Source organism: Chroicocephalus ridibundus, chromosome 4, assembly GCF_963924245.1.
Source record: "Chroicocephalus ridibundus chromosome 4, bChrRid1.1, whole genome shotgun sequence".
In the NCBI taxonomy this organism is placed as follows: domain Eukaryota; kingdom Metazoa; phylum Chordata; class Aves; order Charadriiformes; family Laridae; genus Chroicocephalus; species Chroicocephalus ridibundus.
In genome coordinates this window covers 66,670,363-66,696,650 of record NC_086287.1, presented here as the reverse complement: position 1 = coordinate 66,696,650, position 26,288 = coordinate 66,670,363, and the positions used below count along the sequence as shown (strand labels likewise).

Sequence of the window (26,288 nt, the reverse complement as noted above, 5' to 3'; positions counted from 1 at the left end):
GGTGAAGTGCTATACTTTACCTAGTGTTAATAGGGGACTTTTTAGCTGGTCTGTAATTGCACAGTCTGTCTTGTGTGAAACACAGACATCTAGAATTTAATTTTAATTTATTGGGGGGGGGTTATTGTATTTATTATTATTAAATTTAATTAATTTACTGGTTTTGGAGATTTATGTATATCTTTAATTATTTTTAAACTGTCCTTAGGTCAAACCCGAATTAACGATATCTCACTGCAGCCTGCTGGAGTAGTTATAGGTAAACCGCACCCTGTTACAGTTACAACCTCTCTTCCTCAAGTGTCACCAAAACTACCGGTTGAGATAAAAAAACCAAACATAGCTGTAATAGAGATGAGATCAGAGAAGAAGAATGCACCTCAACTGTCTGTGCAGGTACATGTCAATAGTGATGATTATTTGTTTGTTTATTTTAATAAAGGCTAACTAAAGACAGTCTCATGCATCAGTAACTTACTTTGACATCAGTGGATGGTTTTTGGTAAGCATTAGAGACATATAGACTGGAGTGACCAAAAAGTTGTCATGCTATGCTAGTATTTTTATTCATATTTTAACAATTATCTTTATTATTTAACCAAAATAGAAAATTATTTCTTCTGTAAGTCACCTACGTGGGGTGTTTGTAAAATAGTTCTGTTATGTTTTCTTTTTTTTAATGAGATTTTTGAGACAGAACGAACTTTGAATTAAAAGAAGTATTAAAATAAATGTCAGTTTTCTTGGATGAATGCTTTAGCCTTTAAGACTTCTGTTTCAAGCATGATAGTCAACCCAAGAATTTTACTCCTGATTAGTCAACCATTGCAGTCCGTACCTAGTGGGTTGGCTGGTATTTTTAAAAATTTTTTACACAAGCCTGTTGTCAAGGAAGTTAATGTTTCTTACATGTTCATTGCTTTGGATTCAAATTGTTGAGAATATACACACTCCTACACACACCTTTCAGGTACAAATGATTCATGGAACTCAAAGTTAAATAGAGGTAGAGTATGTGGCTTGTTCGTTTGCTGTATCACAGTTTTCCACCCACGTGCATTTTGCTGTTGTTTCTCACAGTTCTTAAACGTTTAAGGTGATTTTTTTTTTTTTATTATTTTTTCCCCCCAAAGAATTAAGCAAGCATTTAAATCTTTATTCTTAAAAAAAAAACCCCAAACCAAAAATGTTTTGATGCTGTAATGGGCATGCCTTTATTACAAATTATATTGTAATACAACCGAATGTATGACAACACGAAACCACAAACCAGCCTACACAGTGGCTTGTAGGCCAAATTAGTGTAAATGAATTGCCATGTCAAACACACACGTGCTATGTAAATAGTTAAGGATATATTCACGTTTTGTCACATGCAAGACAGTATTAGGGAATTACAGAGCAGGAAAAATCAGGTACTGCAAGAAAAGAGGTGAACGTTTCTGGGGTTAGCTTTTGTATGTTACAGCATTTTGGTTTTCAGAACCAAGTTATTATCAGATACAAGTATGAGAAAAGGAGGTCACTGAAATTTAGTGGCTCAGTAACAAGTGGAAGAAAGAATCTACAAAGTACTATCTACAAAGATAGTAGCCAAGCTAATACATAGATTTTCAAGTTGGTGCTTTTTTCTGTTCTAGGTGTTACCAAATGTAGATATTGACAGTATTTCAAGTGACAGTGTGAGTGTAAACCATGTTCTTCCAGGCTCTGAACCTGTACTGCCTCCTGTCAATGCTGTAATACAGGTATTGATTGGCCTAAATGTCTGTGAATTGTTAAAAAAGAAAATTTGTTAAATTACTACAAAGTTATCTCATTATCTTGTTTTAGTTAGAGAAATTAGACGGTTCCAGGAAAAACTGAGTAATTATTTTGAATAGTATGAGGTATTTGTTTAAGAAAATAAAAAATTGCAGCAAGACACTGTTCTTCCAAGATTAAATAATCACCATACCAAAATCCTAAGAAAAACAGCGTTTCTCTGTCCTGTTAAGAGTTGTAATCCCTTATTGATCCATGTCTGTCTTATTTATATTGGCTTCAGTGTTCTGACATAAAGACTGAGGATGTTCTTCATTCGTCTATCTGCTCCTTGGCTGTACTTGAGTGGTTGGTGGCATGTATGTTTAGCTTGGTGTGTGTGGAGCCGGCTGGTCTACTCTATTCTCTTTCCACATAGCTTTTCAGAAGTGTTTTTAATCTAATATAATCTAAGCAGTAATGAAAGTTTTTATGCAACTAAAATGTTAACTGCTGCGTGCTGAATGATAAGGTTGTAAACTAGGGCGTATGTTGACGGGATAGCATATTGTTTCTTCCAGTGGACTTTTGTCTTGGTGCATTGCACAGGCTGGACAGGCATGTTAATGCAGTGATTATTTTTCTATAGCTATTGTACCTTCTGCTTTCCCTGCGTGTTTTAGCTGCCATTCTCCTCCAGAGTCCTGTGGTGAAGGTATTCACTAAGACAGACACCATGGACTAAAATAGCAATTATTATTTAAAAATTACATTATTAAATAACACTGTAGAAATCACATGCAAGTAAATTTCTTATGACACTTCTAGACTCTTTGTGCTATGTTTTACAATATTTTGTCATACTGATTTTTTTAATAAGAGTTACAGGTATTGCCCTAGAACTTTTGATGGCGAAGTATTCTATTAGAGCAGGTTTTAGTTTTCAGCATAAGAGTTCTAATAATCTCTTTTTATGCTACACAAAGAAATTCCTCCTAACTTTTAAGGTAGATAAAGCATTTTTTCTGGATTCAGGCTATTGACAAGGCATGATTTAATTGCATTCTTGTCCTGAAGTTTTTCTGCTAATGCATTTTTCCCCACCATATGAAATACCTAACAATTTCAATCTGTCTCTATAAATAGACTCCAGACGATGTACACTGTGAGGAGGAAGGCGGAAAGTTGCCAGGAACTAATTTCATTGATGCTACTGATGTCATGCAGGTAACTATATTGCAAAGGTATCCTTTCTTTTTAAACATTTTTACATTTGTTTAATAATATTGTGTCATAACTGAAAACACAACGTAGAAAATAATTTTGCTTTACTAGCAACTTTAAAAATACATATTGTGAGCAATAGTGAACTGTTTACAGTGCTATAAACAATATTAGAAATTACTGTGTGTTAATAAGTAAAGAACCTTTGACAAATTACAATTAAAAAAAATAGCTTTTGTTTGGATGTGTTAGAGTCCACTAGAAATGAAAGTAATTCTCTAAAATCAGTGGTGATTATAGCACTTAGATAACACACTTTCAAAATCTAATTGTAATGCATGTGTAAGATGTGAAATGTTGTAATATGATGTAATAAAATGCATATGTAATATTTCAGATTTTAAATAAGGGGACCTATATTTTAAAATGTGAGAGTATTTTCTGAGTATTCCCTTTTAGAAAATTTTAGTGTAGAGCAATTTGTATATGTGTTTGAGATACTAAAATGCGTTAGCAAAATGTCTAATGTCAGTCAAAAATTATACAACTAGAAGGAAAAAAGATCTGGCCAGCAGTATATGCAAATATATGTGTACAACATGTACTACTCATTCCATGGATCCCACTAAGACCTGACAAGACTATTTTTTTTGCTTGGTGCCTAGCTAATGTGTGTCTGTGCACGTTTAACTTTTTTTATTACTGGATTGTGATAACATGGGTTTATTGGAGATAATCTTTTACAGTTCAGTTTTTTTAGGTAGCAAGTCCTTTGCTAACCTCTTGTCAGTCAGAGTTGGGGCTGACAAATTCTCAAGGTTGGTGATCCAGGCTGTGTTTCACGTCTCCAGATTAAGTGCAAAAGCAGAAACCCAATGGTAGCTGGGAGAAGCTGTCTCTGAAGAAAGCAAGATGCTGCCACCCAGCTGTTGTGTAGTATCTTGCCTCTGTGAAAGATGTCAGCTTCCACCTCCTGCTGCGTTTAGGACTCAATAAATACCAGGAGCTTGCAATTGCTGTTGATGGCTAGTATTTCTCTTGAAGTGCTTTTTCCACAAGCTTCTTTCCAGTGAGCTAGACTTGCTGTATGGATATAAAAATCTACCCAAAAATGTATGCTTTTTACCTGTTCTGTGTTCTCCTGGTCCCCAGATTAGAGTGTACATTAAATATTAACTGTATAGCCTACAGATCAGTATAGTGGATATAGTTTTAAAATTAATTCGTCATTTAACATTATCAGTTACTTAAAACAGTCCTTAAGAGGTGGTCTACCTTTCAAAAGTAGGGAAATGCATTTTTAGTTGCAAACTTACCTTATGTTATTGGAGCGGAGGAGTTAAATCTATTTGTACAACTTTCTTCTGTTTGCACGAAGAAGCTTTATTATTATAAAAATAAATAAGAAATCTATTTAAGAAATCAGTTTATGAACTAAAAAAATGCTGCAATGTTGAATTTTTTATATGCAAAAAATAGTTATTCATATTTTCTTTTTTAATTTTTCTCCTGGATTGCATTTATCTTTCCTTTTTGGCAATGGGATATATTTTAACCACAATACCAAAAATGTTTCAAGTAAAACATGTGTTTGACCTATGACCACACAGACTGTGTTCTTAAAAATGTGCAAGACAAACACAATGTGGAAGCATAAAATCAACTTCTGGAGTGGCAGGGGTATTTAAGACATCGAAAGAAAGCGAAGTTATTGTTCTAAAAGGCGCTTCAGATTAATGAAAAAATGTGCGTAAAATGCTGTATAGGAAGATATCTTATTGTTGTCTTTCCCCCTCACTCCTTTTATTATGAAAACTTAATTCTGTTAAAAATGAAGAGGATAAGTACTTGTGTGAAATAGCCTTTTTTCTTTTTTCTTTTTTCTTTTTTTTTTTTTTTTATTTATTTATTGCTTGTTGTCTTTTGTTTCTTCCACGGTTTATATTGCAAAAAGTCTTCAGGATCCTGGCCCAGGCATTTCCTTTTTCTTGGGTTTGCTTTACCTTTTCTACTAGAGGATACACATTTACGATATATTTAGGAGTTGAAATGCTAGTTGTTAGCATTGGTAGCCCAACAGAGGCAAGGCTGCCAAGCTGCCTGCTGTCAGGTCCAGCCAGCAGAGAGACTGAGCATGTATAGCCACTACTGGCTATATACATGTACATGAGTGGCCGCACAGATCAGTACTCAAACAGCACCAACGTGCTGATCCACTTCCCCTCGCTGGCAATTCAGGATGGAGGTCTGGGATATATGAGTGCTTGCGTGTATGTACAGACATACACACATACAGCGCAGATCCCTCTGGTATCTGGTGTTAGATGTTCTACCCACTAGCTGGCCCTGGGTCCTTGCCTTCCCCTACTCTGGCACCTGAATACGCAATCCCCTGAAAGCACCTTACTCAGGAAAATGATTGGAAATGAAGTTCAGTGAGGAGTCAGGACTGACTGCACCGATCAGGCATAGGGCAAGGCCAGGCAAGCATGCTGACCAGCCGCTTGTTTATGCACAGCCAGCCCCTTTTGTCCCCTTATCTCGCTATTTTCCCACATCTCTGGTTCCTCCCTGTAAACGCTACATAAACAGTGTACCATCCCAAAATACTCTATCTATCTTGCATCCTATCATAAGTCACCATGTCATCACCTCATCCAAATGGCCCTGCCCAACCTTAAGAAAGGTGCTATGGAGAATCTTTCCATGGGCTCATCTTGCTGGGTTTCACTCCTGGATACTGGGGCTGAGCCCTCTCCTGTGGTAGCCCTAGGAGTAGCTGGGTTGGAGTGGTTGATTGCCATATTAGGTTATCTGGGTTCTACAACCTATCATTGCTCCTCTGTGCTCCTTTGTATGAGTGGAGACAAGCCTTTTATCACTTAACCTAACAGTAATTTGTTTTAACAGTTTTGTGGACTAATGCAGCATGTCCCAACCTGTAAAACACAACACAAGCTCTGCCATAGGAAGAGGTGATATGCCTTGTTCTCCCATTGCAACCTTGCTGTCTAATGTTTAAAGACCCAGAGTTCCATCTTCCAAAATAGTTGATTCAGGTGCTCTTAGAATCATAGAATCACAGAATGGTTCAGGTTGGAAGGGACCTTTAAAGGTCATCTAGTCCAGCCCCCCTGCAGTGAGCAGGGACATCTTCAACTAGGTCAGATTACTCAGAGCCTCATCAAGACTGGCCTTGAATGTCTCCAGGGATGGGGCCTCCACCACCTCTCTGGGCAACCTGTTCAGTTTCTCACCACCCTCATTGTAAGAAATTTCTTTCAATAAGAAAATTCACATCTGGAATAAAGCAGAAAAGGCTGTTACAGCTTTGATTTACACACTTCTTTATTTTTGATCAATTGTTCCACCTACAACAAAGTAGGTTCAGAAGAGGTTTTGTAAGGGCAGCACTTGCATGGACCCTGCTTTATTCCGGAGTGAGTAACTTGCACAGCTAACATGAGCCCAGAACAGACTCTCAGATTTAATGAGTCTACTCTCCAACTCTTATGAGCAGGTACATCCTGCAATACCTTCAAGAAGTTTACTAGGATTTAAGATTAGAAACGCTTTTTGCTCTCTCTGAATATGCCCTAATTGCAAGACGGGGACTTGTTTCTCAGAATTTTTCCTTCCATTTTGAATACCGCCACAAAATATATAACCTGCAGAGATCAGAGCAAACATATTTTCCTCAGCCCTGGTTTCCCATAAATGGTCTTTGGGGCAGCGATTTTTTTTTTTTTTTTTTTTTTTTTTTTTTTAAACATATAGCTTTTCAGACAAAAGATCATAGGTGGTACCTGCAATGCAGCCTGACCTTGCCCATGAAAATTGCTTTAGAAATCTGTCAGGAAGAAATCAATGACTAAGTTTTAGATGGCTTTAATAAAAGACTGTGCATATACGTGTTTGGTAATGGAACAAAATTAATCTATACCACCTAACAATTTCAAACATTCTTTTAATTATCTGAACGTAATTTGGGAAATAGAATCTCAGCTTGATACTTTATAATAAAGTACAATGATTCATATTCCAATCATATCTGAAAGACTTTCTAATTTATGACATATTTTGTTTGAGAGCCATGATAGATATTTTCAACAGTCTCCAGGGAGGTACAGTGTGGAATTGAGTGCACATTATTCAGAATTGGTCTACAAAGTGATCTATGTGCAAGTTCAATCTGTATAATTAAATACTGACTATTATATTATTTTTTTATTTCAGCAGAGATAACGTATCGCCCCAAAATGAAAATAATTTTCTTTTGGATTTGTGCACTGTTAAATATAAAATATTTTTGCATATAACTTAGAAATACAGGAGAACTGCAGAAGTTTGTCAGAAGTTACTAAATATATGTAAGGTTTCTTGTATGTACTTGGTTTATTTAATCCAGATGTTTGTATTTTGCATACTTTCAGAAAATGTATTAAATAGGCAACATCAAAGAAAATGTACGGAGTAATGCAGTCAGAATAAAATGGATAATGAAACACTAGACTGAGACATCTTTACTTTTGCTGTCAGAATGAATTATGGTTATGAATACATATATCCTAACAGAATTAACTGCTTATCAGCTTATAAAGCATCCAGTGCCATTCTAAGTTTAACATTACTGTCTTATTTCTATGCCTGGAATGGTTTAGAGATCTTTGTTTGTCAACCAAATATACATATTCTCTTTTGCTTGCTTTGTAAGTTACAGCTTTTCTTTGAAGAAAAGCTTTCTGTTTAAAGATCCAGACGGATCCCGTTCCCCAATAGCTATTTGTTGTAATACCCATTATGGACCTATCTGGCTTTTCAATTTTAAAGTATATTAGGTAGGAGAGAAGTATTAATGCTGGGCTGGGGAAGGAGACAGGAAAATGTTACTGTCTTTTTTTTTTTTTTCTTTCTTTCCCCCCCCCCCTCTGTTCTTCCTGGGTTTAGGTTTAGTGATTTGTTATTTTATTCATAGAAAATATATATAACTTTTTATTTTATGGGTTAAAAAGAAATTTAATTTATGTCAGGGAAAAGAAGACCTTTTTTTCCTTTCACAGTGTTGGAGATTAATCTTAGTAAACGTAGATTTACAGTGAGCTCTTTTATGCATCATTGCATGCTTCTCACTGGTAATTTAGGGCTCAGCTCTTCATCTCTTTCTGGCATGCCAAATTTTCTTCTTAGAGAATCATATTACTGTTTGAGACATTTGTTTTTAATATTATGAGGGAAAGATGCAGGTTCTCATCCATCGGGAGACATTTCTAAAGTGGTACATTATGATATGGGATGGTGACTGCTTTTAGAGACTTAATGCTGCGTATGTGCTCAGGGGGGAAAAGGAGGGTGGCATCTTTGGAAACAGTCAAACATTGTAACGCGCACCAGCTAGCTTCCATAACTTTTTAGAAATAGCACATTAAGGTTAAATTCAAAGTGTCTGCAAGGATCTTGTGAATTGGTTACCCAGAAATACCTTTTAACTTTCAGCAGCTGAAGTTAATGAAAGTGTAAACATACATGTAAAGTATGTGTAAACTATTAATGTGTAGTGCTGGCAACTTTATTAGAATTTTGACTGGATGCTTGCTCATTAACTTTTGAGAATATATCTTTTCAGACAGAAGACTTTAAAGTAGAAGTTTAATTTCTAAAAAAAACCCAACAAACAAAAACCAAACCAAACTACCTAACCCAACAAGTAACTGTAGGAAGTTTCCTAACCTATTTTTTTCAAAAGGAGGAGCATTTCTGGAGTATGTATTAAAAAAAACTGACTTATGTCACAAGTAAATTTCTCAAGTACTAACGTTACTATTGACTCCCTGTCCTGTGCAGCACAGGCAGGAAATATGAGCCAAATCATGTTTTACTTAGCAGTTCCTATAGCCTTATACCTCCACAGATTTATGATTTGCCAAGTTTAGAATTGTATCAATTAACGTCAACGTACTAAGAAAGGAGAATGTGGTTTGTGTGCCGTGACACATCTACAAATGTTTCTCAAAGAAAAAAAATTATTGGTTACCTCAATGACATTACCTTCCAGAAACTCACCATAACTTAATTTACTTCTTATTTATTAGGATCAGGAAGAGGAGGGGGATGAAATTCCAGAATTCTTTGAGCCTCTTCTAGAGCTTAATGGACAGTTTAAAGTTGCCTTGCCAAAATACAATGGTCCTTTGTTTCCTCCAGTGGCTTCTGCTCCTCAGCAGTCTTCTGATGTTTTGGATGAACTGATTGAAAGGAGAGAAACTACAGAAAACAGGTTGATAAATTGGTGAGTTACAATACAACAAAGTGGTGAGAGCGTATATATGGAAGAAGGAATGACTCCATAAGAACACCTTTCCTTTCTTCTCCTTCCCTTCTTCTCTTTCCTTTGAGCTGCCTTACATTTTATGTCAAGAACGCTCTTTTGTTTTATGCTTATGTATACTTTTAGGTGTCTTGGTGTTTGCTGATAGTTAAACAGGTTTTATTCTGCTAGGGTGGAACAAGAAATAATGTCAAAAATTATCAGTGGGATGTACACAGCTCAGAAAGAAACACTGCCCAATGCTAGCACCTCAGAGAGTGAAGACAGTGAGACTGCAACATCTAACATTGGTAAGTAGGAGTTACTGTTCTCAGCAGATAGGTTATCTCAATTTTTGGCTAATTTTAACAAGCTGTGTAGGTAGCTGCTGCCTGACCCTAAGAGTGGGTAAGGCTGAACCAGTGAAACTATAAAATGCAAAAGTGCGTGCTTTAATTTTTGTTGAGACAGAGCAAGAATTATAAGGCCATTGAAATAAATTATCCAAAAAAAAAAAGAAAAAGAACACATGAAAGACACAACTGTATAAATCAGCTTCTGTTATTGGCCATCTAAATCAGATTTGGCATTTTGCTAAGCCTGTAATGTTTGTTTGCCTTTCTTTTGTTATTAGATACATCGACAATTCCCTCCCTTATAAATGTGTGAGAATGGGAGACAAATGCATTTCTCCTGTGATGTCGCTGCCATTTGCTGCCCCCTTCTTTTATGATGCTGAATTGCTTCTCTATGTTGTTTATCTGTAAAATCAAAAAAATCGTTTTTTGCAAAGGAATGCTTAAAAGTTCATGATGCTGCTGTACAGTACATGCATTTTAAGTAGTGAGACCTGGATATGTGTTTTGTGTTTCTTTGTTTTCAGTTGAAGTTGCAGGTGGTGGAGGATTTCAACTCTTTATCAATGCTGGTGTGCCTGTGGACTCGGAAATGATAAGTCATTTTGTAAATGAAGTGCTCAGTGAGACAATTGCAACCATGCTGGGTAACAGGCAGCCTCAGAAAGCCATTCCTGCTACAAACGTTCTTCCAAGTGCAACAGTTATGATGGTAAGAGTCCATTTTGTTTAAACTTCCCTGCTGAAGTTCTAACAGATCATTTCTTCGTGGCATGATTCTTTAACTATGTGCAAGACAAAGATGACAGAAAAAAACTGATGAATTGAACATGCATGATTTGCATTTTTTTATTATTTCTTACTATATCCCAGCAAGCAATAAGATTAAACCTATTTCACTTTAAAAAAAATTTTGAAAAGAAAAAAGAATTAATTCCTTTGTGCTACTTGCAACTTGCTATATTTATTTGTGTACTTTAAGGCTGAGCACAAAACTGATTTCTAAAGGAAAGACTTGATACTTAATTTCATGTTGTCAAAAGATTGTTATTTTCAACAAAAATAGCTGTGCTTCTTTCTGGCAAAGAAATGAAATATGAAGAAACTAATTTCTTCTTACAAGAAGAAATAGAAGCTGAGAGCGATGATATTTTTAGTCTTACGGGCTTGCAGCCATTCTTTAATATCTGTAAAAATGAATATTAATTCATACTGAAAACATTAGTTTTCAGTAAATGCTTAAATGATTAGTAGAGCTTCCTGTAATACAGGATAATTTTCTCTGTTCCCTTTGATAGTCAAATGACAGCTGGCTCTTTGGTAACCACATGGCTGTGCTACAGTCTGGTGTTGTATAATGTCTTTGGGATGAATGTGGAAATTGCTGCACTTAGAAATCCAACTATTCAAAGCTTTGTTGAAAGTGAGATCAATTATTCTATTCTGCTACAGTGCATATATACTGAAATACCACCTAGTGCCTGCTGTGAGTGACCGACAGACTATTCTGCAGTCAAAAGTAATCATTTCACTGCTGCAGGCTTAAATACAGCCATCCTGCATCTAAAGAGCTCTTCACCACTCCATTACAGGTTAAGGAGGGTATGATGTTAAAGGGAACTGTTCTTTGGAGGTTGTTCTTTTGATACTTAGAAACCTCTTCTAATAACCATTCTACATTTACTAATAGCCCACTTAAGGCTTCTTGTTTCTGTACCAGCTTAAACTGAAATGTCTTTAGGCTGAAGCGGTTGCTTTCTCCTTACTACATATATTCATTTGGGCACTTCAGGAGATTAGTTTTGTCCTTTTTGGGCTCTGTTTGATTAGGCTAAATAAAGCAATTGTCTGTATGTATACCATTTTTTCACTTCTGCTGACGGACAGCACGTTTTCCCATTTAGATTGGTCTTGACCATGGGTAACACTAATATGTTGATATACATTGTAGTATGCAAGATGGGGTTTCCTCAGTGCCTTGTGCTACAGTAATGATATTCTCCTGCCTTTATTGGAATCTCAGGTAGCTAATTATATTTTTTTTTTAAGTCTTTCCACATTTGTGGATAATAGTTACCCCTTGGGTAACTTGTACATTCATTAGGTTTTTTCTTCTTCTTCCATTTCTGCACAGTTTATAGCAGAAGTTCTCGAATATGTAGTCTATGCATTCTTAATCTACCTCTTCTTAATGTGAAGTTTCCTATCTAGAACTTCAGCTGCCCAGTTACCAAGTTCTTTGATGTTGATGGTGTCTCACAGTTGTGTGTGAACTGCCAAATGTGTTAGCATGTTCCACTTCCCATAAGAGTTTTTAGCCTGGAAGCTTTCCTTTAGCCACATTATCTTGTTTTCTTTGTGAAATGTCAGAGAACAGGGCTGGAAAAAACCTGAAAAGTTTGATAATATGCCTCTGTAGCAAGCTAAACTCCATCATATTTGCTTGTCAGATTTATCTCCATCGTCAGTTTTTAAAGAATGTCACAACTGTGTTTGAGCTTATTTTATGAGTTTATTTTATTCATGTTCATGAATTGGCTTTTGCTTTACTGTCTTGGCTATTGCTTTGTTTGTAATCTTGTTTTTAATTGAGTCTCTTACCATGAGATTGTCATACTGACTCAATTTTATCCAAGTCACAGAATATTTTCTTGCTTAAGATTGCATCAAATGCTTTATTAAAATTCATATAATCATATAATTCATATTTAGACTGGACATTAGGAAGCATTTCTTTACCAAGAGGGTCATCAAACACTGGAACAGGCTTCACAGGGAGGTGGTTGATGCCCCAAGCCTGTCAGCGTTTGAGGCATTTGGACAATGCCTTTATCAATATGCTTTAACTTTTGATTGGCCCTGAACTGGTCAGGCAGTTGGACTTGGATGATCATTGTAGGTCCCTTCCAACTGAAATGTTCTGTTCTGTTCTATTCTATTCCTAATGATTTCCAAATGTAATAATTCTACTGCATAATTTACTGGTTTTTGATTTATTTTGTCCAGGCGTATCATTTAGCCTGGTGCAACTTCATGTTTAGATGGATGAGTTAGATCCATGAAGCATGTATCTAAGCAACAGCTGTTCCTGTTCTGTGATAACCTGCCGTTCTCTTTCTTCCTCAGCTATCTCTGGAGATACTTGGGAGATAGGAATTTTGCACTGAGATAATAAATAAGTGTGATTACAATTTTTTTCCCTCAGGAGTCTCTTGTGCCTACTCCATTGCCAACACCCCAGGCCACACCACCACAAACACCACCTTCAGAAAAAGAATTGCCTCCAGTCAAAACTCCAGAGTCTTCTCTGTCTCTTACAGAAATGAGTGGGGATGTTCACGAACATGAAAAAATTAAAGAAACAGGTAGTGAAAATAATAATTGAAGTTTAGAAGTAGCAAATATGCTTTAATCTACTGGCTCTAATTTTCTTCTTCAAAGACACATTATCTCTCAGGATAAATATTCTTGAGGCTGTAAGTCAAGTGGAAACCCACATAATACAAAAATTAGGAGCTAATTCATATAAAAAGCAAACATCTTCTATTTGGTAACAGTTCTATTTTCAGACTTAATGCACATTTCTATGGTGTCTGATTTCTACCCCTCCATGCTTTTTCACATCAGAAGCATAGCTGTCTTTTCCTCCTTCCTGTGTTCTTAATGTTAATTAAGCCAAATTTACACTCTCCAAATAAAGCAACTTAGTTTTTAAAATGCGGAGCAGTCTCCCTGATTAAAAGAAGTAAGGAAGTGAAGTTTTATTCTAGCTCCTTCAGGTGCCAACAGTGTACTTAAAAGAAACTGGTCTTAATCTAGTCTTTTCTCCATAACTATCAAAATATACCACAAACATTACAAGTGCTTAGTGGAACTGACTAACTCTCTGTCTGAGATTTACTTCCTGCTTTCCTTACTGGTCTGAAATTTGGCTTCACATATGCAGGAGTTGAGATTCCAGCTGTCACTAGCTGTGTTGGCACACCTGTGGTTACACCTGTCAATACGCCTCCTAGCACAACCACACCAAGCCCTCCTGCCTCAGAATGGGTCTCCAAAGCTGCAAAAGTGGAAAGTACAAAGCCTCCAAACCCATGGGATGATGCAGAGCTTCCTCTGGAAGAAGAGAAACCCAGTCCTTTAACTGAAGAACCATTCTGTCCCAAGGCTGTGTGAGTTGAACAGGCTGTGTGGTTTTCTCATTTCTTAAAAAACCAAATATATTATTTCTAGATATATCCTCAAAAAGTCAGTAAATAAATGATTAATGTGTATATCAGGAGGCATTGAGATAAGCCAGGATTCTTTTTTTTTTCATTACTTGACTTATATTTGGGGGAAAATGTGAAATCAGGACCTTTCTCAGAATGTATTGGTCCGCATTCATTGTCCTGTTGAACATTGTAGTTGGTAAACTGGTATTGTTACACCTGCCAGAAATAAATGTAGCGACAATGAAATATTGTATTATTAGCATTTTGTATTTCCTATTACCTTAGTGGGAATAAATGTTATAATTTTTAGTTATAACTAGAAATTCATTCATAAAATATTATTTAACCGTGTTGATTCTTGGATCATTCTGTAAAATGCTGTCCTCTTTCATTTGAAAAATACTCGCAAATCAATTTCAGTATTGATTTAAAACTTCAGTCTGTATTGTTCAGTGCATTTTGGTGTGTTCATAATGCATATTCTTACATTATAGTGAGATGTCAGTGGCTAATGATGAAGAACCAGAGGCCTTGATTTTCCCATCTCAGCAGTTGTCAGCGAGGCCCTTCGAATCGCTTCCTTGCAATCCAGAGGTTCCACCACCTGTACCTACAGTTAGTTCTGGGCAGTCCACACAGGAAAGCAGCCTTATCCTCACAGAAACAGAAACTGCGGACAGACCCATCTCAGAAGGGGAGGTACTTTTCAGCTATGGACAGATTCTGGCTGCAAGAGGTAACTAACTAGACAAATCTGTGGAAATTAAAATTCTGATTAATTTTTTTTTTTTATAAACTTCTCTTCCGGTCTACTAAAGTTAGATCTCATACATTTGCTAATAAACCTGGGCCTTTACTTTTTGGTTCATGGTTTTGGATTTTAGAGACCTCATTGCTCTTTTCCTTGTCTCTGAACAAAATGCTTCTGCTTACTAATGAAAAAGATTAGATCTGCTCTTTTGTCATAAGATCAACTTGTAAAATAATTGGAACTGTCTTGCACAAGTAGCATGTGGTACTAAGTTTTTATTGAAAGCAAAGTATAAGAGTGATTTTCTTGGAAGCTGAAAGTATGTCTTTGTAATACACATCCAGTAGTGGGAATTTCCAACTTTACTAAAGCACCGTGCTGCAGTTATTAAAGAATGTGGCCTTGGCTTTCTTTCCTATATCTTGCATGGTTTTTAGTATTTGTAACTTAAAATATTTTTCAGCATTAGCAGAAGGAGGACCGTCTCTTCCAAACCTTGCTGAGAGCTTAGAGAGTACTTTACAAGATGCCAATGAAATGGTAAGGAAATGTTTCACAAGGAAATTGAGTTAGTGTGGTATTCTGCCTTGAGCATTTTGATAAATTGGATGTGCTTTAAGCATTTGATTTACAAACTTTTTAAATTTACTCTTTTAAACTGTACACTTGTAAAGAATGTTAGAATTTCAGAGCGCCAAAGAAAAAACCCACATTATACAACCTAATTTGTATTGAAAAAAAAATTTGAATTATTTATTTACTTCTGTAGGTGAGACATAGCTAGTAAGCTTTTTCATCTCTTTATTGTGTTAATTTTAAGACGTCTTAAACATTGTTATGCTCTGAGCTATTTCTGCTTTGAGCCATCTTTTAATTGTTTGTCTGCTTAAATCATAAAAGTAGGTTAGCTGAGGCTGGAGTTAGATAAAGCTGCTTAAAACTTCAGAATAGTTTTTTATCTGACATTTACTTTACTCCATTGTCCTGGAAGCCTCCCAAGTGAAGGTATTCTCCATTCCCTTTCTTTTTTAGTACTTTTCCTCAAATGCCTGGATTTTCCCTCTCTGACTTTGTGTAATGCCTCTTGGTAGAACATAACTGTCATATAAATAATAGTATCAGGTAAAGTGATACTATGCTTAAACCAAACTGTTTTCTTTATGAAAGAATAAAAAAAAAAAATTGATAGTGAAATTGTAATAGTATTGATTGGAAGGGACTTCCAGAGAGATTTCTAAAAACTTCCTGGACTGCCTCCACAATGCCGTATGGCTCTTCTGAAAGATATCCAGATGGTTGAAATCTGCCATGAGGATGAAGACCTGCAATCATCAGACCCCTCTTAATGTTTTGTAGAAAGCCTCCTCTTACTTTCTGTTGGACAGGTGCTCTGAAGCAGACCCTGACCACAACATTCCCAGTGTTCCTTTGCCCTCTCATCCTGACTCAGACCATCAATAGGCTCATGGAGGTCTGTGAATTCAAGGAATTATTTCACCTGGGATTGAAAACTGGCTGAGCTACTGGGCTGAAGACCAGTCACTAGTGGTGTATGCCCAGGGGTCAATACTAGCGCTAGTGCTGTTCAACGTATTCAGTAATGACCTAGATGATGGGGCAGACCTCATCATCAGCAAGTTTGCAGATGATACAAAACTGATTGATGCGCAGTGGGCTGTGTGACCATTCAGAGGTACCTCACTGGCCTGGAGAAATGAGCTGACAGGAATCTCACTAAGTTCAACAAGGAGAAACGCCATGTTCTGCACCTGAGGAGGAGCAACTACACACACCAGTACATGCTGGTTGCTGGCCATCTGGAAAGCAGCATTGTAGAAAAAAACCTCGGGATCCCAGTGGACAAGTTGAACATGGACCAGCAATATGTACTTGTGGCAAAGGCAGCCACTGTCACCCTTTGCTGCATTTGGAAGAGCATTGCCAGCAGGTCAAGGGAGGTGGTCCTTCCCCTTTAATCAGTACTGGTGAGATAGTATTTGGAGTATTGTGTCCAGTTCTGGGCTTTCCAGTACAAAAAAGATACAGATTTACTGGAGTAAGTACTGCAAAGGGCTGCAAAAATGATTAAGGGATTGGTGCGTCTGTCATATGAGGAGGGACTGAGAGACCTTGGATTGTTTAGCCTGGAGAAGAGGCTTGCAGGGGGAATCTTATCAATGTGGATAAATACTTGGTGTGAAGGAGTGAGGAAGACAGAGTCAGACTCTTCTGAGTGGTGCCCACTGAAAAGACAGGAAGCAGTGGACACAGCCTGAAATTCAGGACATTCTGTTTAAATGTAAGAAATGTTTTTACTGTGGGGGTGGCCAGACACAGTTTTTGGTGCTGCCTTGTGCAGTTGGGTTGGACTAGACAATCTCCAGAGGTCCTTCCCAACTTCAATAATGCAAATTTTAAATGTCCTAGAGTAGGAGTCCTCTTTTCTTCTCCCTGCCTATCCTTCCTAAACAATTCTACCCGTACATGGCCATACCCTCCTTGTGCATACTTTCCCATTGAAAATCCATGATTTAATTCATGTCATAGTTCTGAGACTGTGCCCTGAACTTGCTTATCTTTCTGTCTATTGTCCAGACTTTGCCATCTGAGTGTATAGGCACTTGAGGAAAATACGCTCCCTCTTGATCAAGATTGTAAAAGTTCCCTTTGTGGGCTTCCCTTTGGATACCTCCTCTGTCTGCTGTGCTTCCTCTTTTAAATTCTTTTATCAGGTGAACCTAAATTAAAGTGCTCTTCATCAGGTTGGATGAAGATGCTTGATATATGTTTTTCCCTGTCTTTGTCAGCTGGATCGTAACTCCTTCCAATAGTCCTCCATCCTCAAACGAGGCTCTCTAGCTGAGGAAGCTAAATCCTTGCTGGGGAGACCAGCTCTGCGGCCAGATCATTGCTAGCAACCAGTATGTTTGAGGATTTAGCTGTTTCCTTGAACTTTGAAGGCCTAAATGACCTTGTTCTTCTCTAAGCATTGCAGTCTTGCGTATCAGATGAAGACTGTGCACGTCTGTGGGTAAAAGGAGAAAACAGTGCATCATTTTGCTTATTTTTAAATGCCTAGATTTTTATAGCACAAGTTCTCAATATGGAAACTGTAACAACTGCTTTTATAAAAGAAAAAAGCTTAATTGTGAACTAAAGTAAGAAGATTCAAGTTCCTACAAAAACCAGTTTTTATATCATGTATTATGTGGATTTTGTTTCTTTATTTTAGGATTATGATCCTCCCAGTGAAGGGCAAGTAGTGAGAAGACTGGGTAAAGGCTATCACAGGGATCCTGTCCTGACTCTTTTAGCCAAATTAAATCAAGCACCTGTTGCTGCAAAAGAAGGAAGGTACCATTTGGAGGTAACTTACAGTCCTTTTCCTTCCAATACAGTACTTTTGAAGTGATAATTTCTTACTCAAAAGTAGATAAAATATTTCAGACTTATCCTTGCTGTTGGCTAGAGAACAGTTTCATACACTTCATTCCCCGCTGGAAGTGATCACGCTTCTGTTAGCTGTGTTCTCATGTAAAACTTTTTAAAAACACTGAAGGTTAAGCATTATAAATAAGTTAGCTGTCCATAGTATCACATGTACCTAGCTTTCAAGGTGTGTACATGACTGTTCCAGTGTAGCACATTTGTCCTGCAGTTTGGACTGGGTGTCTACTCTAACTGCCATAGCTGGAGGTGTGCGGTCGCAGGGCCGTGATCTCATGGCAGTTACAGAGACGTGGTGGTATAGCTTGCATGACTGGAATGCTGCCACGGACAGCTATGTACTTTTTAGGAAAGACAGGCCAGCAGGGCAAGGTGGTGGAGAGAGCAACTGGAATGTATCAAGCTCTGCCTAGGCGTGGATGAAGAACGTGTTGAGAGCTTATGGGTAAGAATTAAGGGGCAGGCCAATATGGATGACACTGTTGTGGGTGTTTACTACAGACCACAGGATCAGGAAGAGGAAGTTGATGAGGCCTTCTACAGACAGCTGGAAATAGCCTCACAAGCACAGCCCCTGGTTCTTATGGGGGACTTCAGCCAAGCTGATATTTGCTGGAAAGGCAACACAGCCAGGCACGTACAGTTCAGAAGGTTTCTGCAGAGCATTGATGATAGCTTTTTGACACAGATGGTGGAGGAGCCAATGAGGACAGGTGTGCTGCTGGACCTTATGCTAACAAACAAAGGACTAGTTGCGGGTGTGAAGCTGGGGTTAGCCTTGGCTGCAGTGACCATGAGATGGTAGAGTTCAGCATCCTGTGTAGAAGAAGCAGGGCAAAAAGTAGAATTGCAGCCCTAGACTTCAGGATAGCTGACTTTGCCTTTTTCAAAGACCTACCTGGAAGAACCCCATTGGTTAAGGCTCTAGAAGATAGGTGGGCCCAAGAGAGCTGGTTAATATTTAAGCGTCACTTGCTCCAAGCTCAAGATCGATGCATCCCTATGAGTAAGAAATCAAGCAAAGGAGGCAGGAGATTTGTGTGGATGAGCAAGGAGGTTGTGGAAAAACTCAAATGGAAGGAAGAAGTTTATGGAATGTGGAAAAAGGGACTGGCCACTTGGGAAGAATAGAGGAATGTCGTCAGAGTATGCAGGGATGCAATGAGGAATACTAAGGCCCACTTGGAATTAAATCTGGCAAAGGTTGTCAAGGACAACAAGAAGGGCTTCTTCAAGTACATCAGGAGCAAAAGGGAGACCTAGGGAAAATGCGGACCTGCTGCTGAATGAGGTGGGTGCCCTGGTGACAGAGGATGCAGAGAAGGCAGAGTTACTGAATGCCTTCTTTGCTTCAGTCTTTACTGCTAAGGCTGGCTCTCAGGAATCCCTGAGGTAAGTGAGAAAGTCTGGAGAAAGGAAGACTTTCCCTTGGTTGAGGACAATCGGGTTGGAGATCATTTAAGCAAACTTGACACCCACAAATCCATGGACCCTGATGGGATGCACCCATGAGTACTAAGGCAGCTGGCAGATGTTATTGCTAAGCCACTCTCAATCGTTTTTGAAGGTCATGGAGAACAGGAGAGGACTGGAGAAAAGCCAGTGTCACTCTAGTATTTAAAAAAGGCAAGAAGAAGGACCCAGGGAACTACAGGCCCGTCAGCCTCACCTCCATCCCTGGGAAGGTGTTGGAACATCTCATGCTGAATGTCATCTCTAAGCATGTAGAGGGAAAGAAGGTTATCAGGAGTGATCAACATGGATTCACCAAGGTGAAATCATGCTTGACCAACCTGATAGCCTTCTATGATGGGATGACTGGCTGGGTAGATGAGGGGAGGGTGGTGGACATTGTCTACCCCGACTTCAGCAAGGCTTTTGATACTGACTCACATAACATCCTCATAGATCGTTCATTTTCTGTGGCCAGTCTGGCCCAAATCATGATAGAAGTGTGGCTTAGATGAGTGGACAGTGAGGTGCATTGAGAACTAGCTGAATGGCAGAGCTCAGGGGGTTGTCATCAGTGGTGCAGAGTGTAGTTGGAGGCCTGTAATAGTGATGTTCCCCAGGGGTCAGTACAAGGTCCACTATTCATTATATTCATCAATGACCTGGATGAGGGGACAGAGTGTACCCTCAGCAAGTTTGCTGATGACAGAAAACTGGGGGGGGTGGTTGACACACCAGAAGGCTGTGCTGCCATTCAGTGAGGCCTGGACAGGCTGGAGACTTGGGCAGAGAGGAACCTAATGAAGTTCAACAAAGGCAAGTGTAGGGTCCTACACCCAGGGAGGAATAACCCCGTGCACCGGTACAGGACTGTATCTGCTGCAAAACAGCTTTGCAGAGAGGGACGTGGCAGTCCTGGTGGACAACAAGTTGACCATGAGGCAGCAATGCGCCCTTGTAGCCAAGAAGGCCAGTGGTCTCCTGGGGTGCATTAAAAAGAGCGTGACCAGCAGGTCGAAGGAAGTTATCCTCCCCCTCTATTCTGCCCTGGTGAGGCCGCATCTGGAGTACTGTGTCCAGTTCTGGGCTCCCCAGTTCAAGAAAGACAAGGAACTACTGGAGAGATTCCAGCGGAGGGCTATGAAGATGATCAAGGGAATGGGGCATCTCTTTTATGAGGAAAGGCTGAGAGACCTGGGTCTGTTTAGCCTGGAGAAGACTGAGAGGGGATCTCATCAATGCTTATAAATATCTAAAGGCTAGGTATCAAGAGGATGGTGCCAGACTCTTTTCTGTGGTGCCCAGCAACAGGACAATGGGCAACAGGCACAAACTGGAACATAGGAGATTCTGTCTGAACATGAGGAAAAACTTCTCTACTTTGAGGGTGACAGAGCACTAGAACAGGCTGCCCAGAGAGGTTGTGGAGTCTCCTTCTGTGGAGATAATCAAAACCCACCTGGACATGATCCTGTGCAACCTGCTGTAGGTGAACCTGCTTTGGCAGGGGGGTCGAACTAGATGATCTCCAGAGGTCCCTTTCCAACCCCTACCATTCTGTGATTCTGTGAAGTGAACTGTGAAGACTGCAATATGGTTCATGAACAACTTTATTTACAGCAGATCTTGCTTTTTGTGATTTTATTGATACACATGCAGTTTCTTCCTTCAGTCTTGGTTAATTTAGTCTAAATAATTACTAACTTCACTCACCTTCTCAACTGTTCCTTTGTCTGTCTTTATTTTACTTAATGAGCTCTGGTGGATGGACTCAGTGAAAAGCTTTCTACAGTGTCAGCTCTGAGTCTGACTGTTACTGTAGTGATATTTTCTCATCAGCACAAATGCATCTCTAATTTGCCTTTTCCCTTTCTCATAGTCACAGACTGCTTAGTCTGTCCATACAAGACACTAATAAACTCCCCAGATTCTGGCAAGGTGTGTGCAAGCGTACCTTCTTGTTTATAAGAGAAAGAATATTCTTGTAGATGTTACTAGTATCACCTTAAAATGATACTGCGCACATGTGTGTATGTGTATTCAACCTGTTTTCCTGCATAGAAGCAAGCTGTTTTTTCACTGCAGCTTTGAAAGTCAGAATCCAGAGAACCATCCCTATTTGAATTGCAACAACAGGCAGTCAATAGCTTTTAGGTGCTTTCAATGTTACAAGGTCAGATAGTCAACAATGGCCATATGTGTGACATTAAAGAATTCACGTGCTAAAAATATAACTGAAGTTCTGCTCATGTTGGCATACCACTAACAAAATAAGTGATATTCTTTGGCTGTAAGTGATTCTTTTCTGTCCAGTACTGATAAATGTAGGTCTTGCTTTCAAATCCAGTTAGATGATAATATCTTCAGTTTCAGTTTTATTTATTCAATGCTAATAGTATAGACTTAAGTTTATGAGTGCTCTAAGGGTTAATGTAATTAGATAACAGTGCCTGGTTTTGGAAGAAATACATGGTGTTTTTTATTCCTGCTCTTCTGATGTTGCTGTTCTATGTAGGATTCTGATGATAGTGTTGGGGAGCTCAGTGAAGGTCAAAGACCGAGGCTGACCAGAGCAGCAGAGAGAATCCTAACGCGACATTCAGTTTATATGGACCATCCAACTGCTCGGACTTCTGAGAACAGACCACACCAGGGTTTCCGTTCTCCATCACCAGGGCAGCTTGCCCAAACTGGAGGTACAATTAGACTGTTATTGCTTCTCCATGATATTTATGTGGATTCTGAGTTTTTTCTATAACAGTATCTGAAACAATTTCAGAGGGTACGTTCAAAATCCAGTATTAAAAATTTACAGGCAATTGCTGCAATGAAACGATTAGCATTCCTATTCCGAGAACTGGATTTAATTCAAGCTGTGTCTTCAATCTTCTTTGTCTGTAATATTCTACAATTGGAACAAAAATCATGCCAAGTACTCACTTGCCTATAAAAAAGTTGACTTATAAAGTATGTATTTTATTCTTTTAAGTCAAATTCAGTTCTCAAAAACACTTAGGTTGACCATTGTTCAAATTGATTTCCATAGGACAGGTATTAACACTGGCAGTTCAGACTATTTCTGTGTCCCCTTACGCAGCACTCCTCCTCATTGTTTTTTGTCACTCCATCGAGGTGATACTGCAGTGTCTCATAATCGGTAATGTATTTTAGCTTCATATATTGCTATAACAATATGGAAATTCTTTTTTTTTTTTCCAGATGAGTAGCTGAGGTGCATACGTAATGGCTTGCACAAAGCAGTGCAGGGATAAGTTGCTGTGGTAAAACAGGGAAATTAATTTATTTCTTTTCAGTTGAAACTAGTGCTGTAACCAATAGCCCATCCTTTCTCTCCATTCTCTTTTTATCCCACTTTCTCTATTGTTATCTGAAAATGTACTTCTGTATTTGCTTAATTAAACTGCTGCAAGCATGTAGAAACTCTTCATTTTGTTAACTATGGGTTTAAATATGATTAAACTGAAATAATTATTAGGGTGTTACAACACAAATGTGGTTGCACTGATTCATCAAAATCTGTGTAAATTAAAGTGATCAAACAGCTGGTTTTCTGTCCTTTTAATTTTCACATTTATGAATTTGACAAGAGAAGCATATCTCACATTATCAACCCTTGACCAGTAGGAAGTGGACTGAAATAGAATGTGTTCAACACATGGCAAAAATAATCTCAGAGAAATAAGAGTATTTGCTTAGTTTTGAACTGATTCGCATTTGAACTGGTTATACAGAGAGTAAGCTTTTTAAGCTAGGTGTTACCTAACATTTTGGACCAGCTATACCACTATTGGCCTTGAAAATATGTTTTGGTACGTTATATATTACCAATATATATTGCTATATATTACCATTATATATTACTACTACTATATATATTACCAATATACATTGCTATATATTACCATTATATATTACTACTTGAAAGTAGTTTGTTGAATGTTGTTTGGAGATTGGTTACGTTAGGCTCCGTGGCATAAGGCATTTCATCAAGTAGCTTGTTTAAGGCAGTGTTTTTAGAGGACAGTCAGCATTAAGAACACTGCGGTGTAGGAATAAATTAGTGATCTAGATCAATCTGCGGTAAGACTCAAACACTGCTCAGGATCATATAGAGAGTTAGCAAATGCACGTTAAAGGGAGAACCTGTCTACTAGGCATATTTCATTCTTACCCAGACCGTTCATAGCTGTATCTGGCATAACATGTTTGTATTTCCTCTATATTTATTTTTAAAATTTATTTAATTCCATTTAGGACATCCTTTGTTCGGTAAATATCTAACACTTTTCAAAACCAGCTCCCGCATGCGATGATAATCTAGACGCAGTGTGTTTCTCTAGTAATTTTTTATGCTCATCTCTCTAAATCTTGTAGTATTGTTTCTGTTGTAGTATTTTTTTTAGAGGAGGCAAATGCCCTGGACTAACTACCATAGGGGAATGCCCTGTGTTTTTACATTATCTGGAATAATCCCAGGCTGAGTTCTGTTGCATTCTGATGATTTTTCATTTAGCTTCCCTCCCTCCCCACCTCTGAACACACAGCACATTATTCATTGATATTGCTAAGGAAACAACATCGTATCAAAGCTAGGAGCTGCTTTCAAGACAAGAGTGCATTCGTGTCAGGAAGGAACAGAAAATCTTGTTTCCAAGTCCCTTTGATAGCAAAGTCAACACTGAATACGAAACAATCTGTTCTGGGTGAAATGATCTGTGATTGTGTTTCCACTTTTCTTCCCAATTTTTTGTATCTGTCCAGTGGTACGTGAGATCACATGTTCTTCAGTCTATTGCAAGTCAGGACTAAGGGCTACTTCCTGATAGCCACAACAGTTACAATGCAGGTCCATCATTTTATTTGCTAATTATTTTGGGGGGTAAAATTAATTGTTACATCAATGACTGTAAAAGTTCATATATTTCAGGGTGTGTATCTCTGTATATATAACCTTGCAGTGGATACTCAGTTTCTCTCTCAGAATGAGTCACTCACAGATATAGTTGTAAGAATTCTGTGGATTGGGTGTCTATGGGTATCTTCAGTTTTGTGACCAGTTTTTATTTGTATTATGGAAACATGATGTCTGTTTATAGGATGGAGAATGTGTTGCTTATGTAGCTATATAACAGCATCCTGATGAGCAGTCTTTTATTTATAAATCCTTGTTTTCAGTGCTTAAAGTCATGGATATAAAAACCACCATGCAAATGAAATGTGGACATGTAGTCTTAAAGTGAACAATAATTATAGTTAATTAGGCAATAATTATAGCCAGTTAGGCTTAAAATTCATTCTTTGACTCTTTATGATAGCAGAAGGCTAAAGTTAGTTCATGGGCTGTCAGTACATTATTCATAAAGGTGCTTTAAACACTTGCTGACTGCAAAAGCATGATAAATGCTGGATTATATAGCAAATGATCCCTTTGAAAAAGACCCTATACAGGTTTATTTTCATTCACACAACAGTGAAACGTTTTCATGAAGAAGCCTTTCCAGTCTCTTTCCAGTACATGTGATAAAGCTCATTAAGCATATAATGGTATGATGAACAATACAGCTCTTAAATTATCAGAAACGCTTGCCTTGTTAGAAATCTACAGATGATAAAACTGATTTTATTTTTTCAATTTTCACAGCTATATATTTCTTATTTCTTTTATTTTTTCAGTTTCCACAGATAGATATTTCTTATTTCTTTTTTCCCCACAGGAATAATTCGAGGGATATACAATAAGCCATGTAAGGATGAAATAATTCTCTTTAACATTGCATGTCCCATTGTTGAATCCTGAAAGGCTTCACATCCTGCCACATGAGTTGACTTGGAGATTATTGCTCCAGCTCATCAAGGAATTTTTTTCTCTTTGTTTTTCTGTCTCAGCAGAAATTCTTGGAGATGCAGATACAAACTGTGGTCCAATGTTTATGTCCGAACTGGAATTGCAACGTGTTTCAGATCCTGTTCTGCAAACAGAACTAAGCTGCAGAATGACATATCTCTCAGAGGATCTGTTCCAGGTAAACTCAAAGGATCTTTTCTGTGACTCTGCAAATCGAAACCTAGGAAAATAATTTTTTCCTGGATTGCTTTGCTGACTGACATCACAGAAGTGGTGCATTTAAAGTGACACATTCATCTGAGAAACTGAAGTAAAAAATACATGTATGTAATAAAAACGATTGTTTCTACTTTGATGGAATCCATACAATATCTTTCCGTTAGGTTCAGAGCTTCTCTTTTACCTTTTCTGTACTTCCTCACACCTTCACTGGTCTCACAGGATCTAATACTAGTTATACTCAGTACAGATGGGGCATTCTAATGTTTTAGGGGCACAGTGCTTCAAATACAGAAGAATAACATGATAGGTATATGGGAGAGGAAGCAACAAGAGAGGTTTGGCTTCACCAGTTGTAACCCACTGATTCAGCATTTCAGGAGCTTCAGTTATCTTCATAGGGGAAGGGTTGGAAAGGCAGTAATGATGATGTACCTCAGAATATTTGAAGGTAGGGGAAGATCCTATTGATCTCTGCTTGAAACCTATAGAGTTAATCCATGTGCTGTTACCTAGAGATGATGGTTTACTTACTAACTAAAGATAAATACAAATAGCAAGTGGCAAAAGCTAAAAATGAGGTGGCAGATAGCTCTTTAATATGTTAAGCTTCACAGTGTGTTTGAAAGTAATGTTATACTGGAAGTAATAACTATGGTTGCTATCTTCATGGATGCATTCTGTCCTTCCCTGATATTCTATATTAAAAATA

The 26,288-nt window shown here is 38.0% G+C and overlaps 1 protein-coding gene across 5 annotated transcripts in view; it reads left to right on the top strand.

Annotated features, from left to right (window-relative positions):
• KIAA0586 (KIAA0586 ortholog) overlaps nt 1-26,288 on the top strand; it is a 76,583-nt gene that overhangs the window by 21,388 nt on the left and 28,907 nt on the right. For 3 of the 5 annotated variants that reach the window (XM_063333663.1, XM_063333661.1, XM_063333665.1), the window contains 13 exons: nt 209-396; nt 1,641-1,748; nt 2,890-2,970; nt 9,057-9,253; nt 9,464-9,582; nt 10,155-10,339; nt 12,833-12,992; nt 13,574-13,799; nt 14,336-14,577; nt 15,056-15,132; nt 17,825-17,959; nt 22,007-22,187; nt 25,399-25,535. In XM_063333663.1, the coding sequence (XP_063189733.1) occupies nt 209-396; nt 1,641-1,748; nt 2,890-2,970; nt 9,057-9,253; nt 9,464-9,582; nt 10,155-10,339; nt 12,833-12,992; nt 13,574-13,799; nt 14,336-14,577; nt 15,056-15,132; nt 17,825-17,959; nt 22,007-22,187; nt 25,399-25,535 (2,036 nt within the window). The remainder of the gene's footprint in view (nt 1-208; nt 397-1,640; nt 1,749-2,889; nt 2,971-9,056; nt 9,254-9,463; nt 9,583-10,154; nt 10,340-12,832; nt 12,993-13,573; nt 13,800-14,335; nt 14,578-15,055; nt 15,133-17,824; nt 17,960-22,006; nt 22,188-25,398; nt 25,536-26,288) is intronic. The other 2 variants (XM_063333662.1, XM_063333666.1) reach the window with 2 other exon arrangements.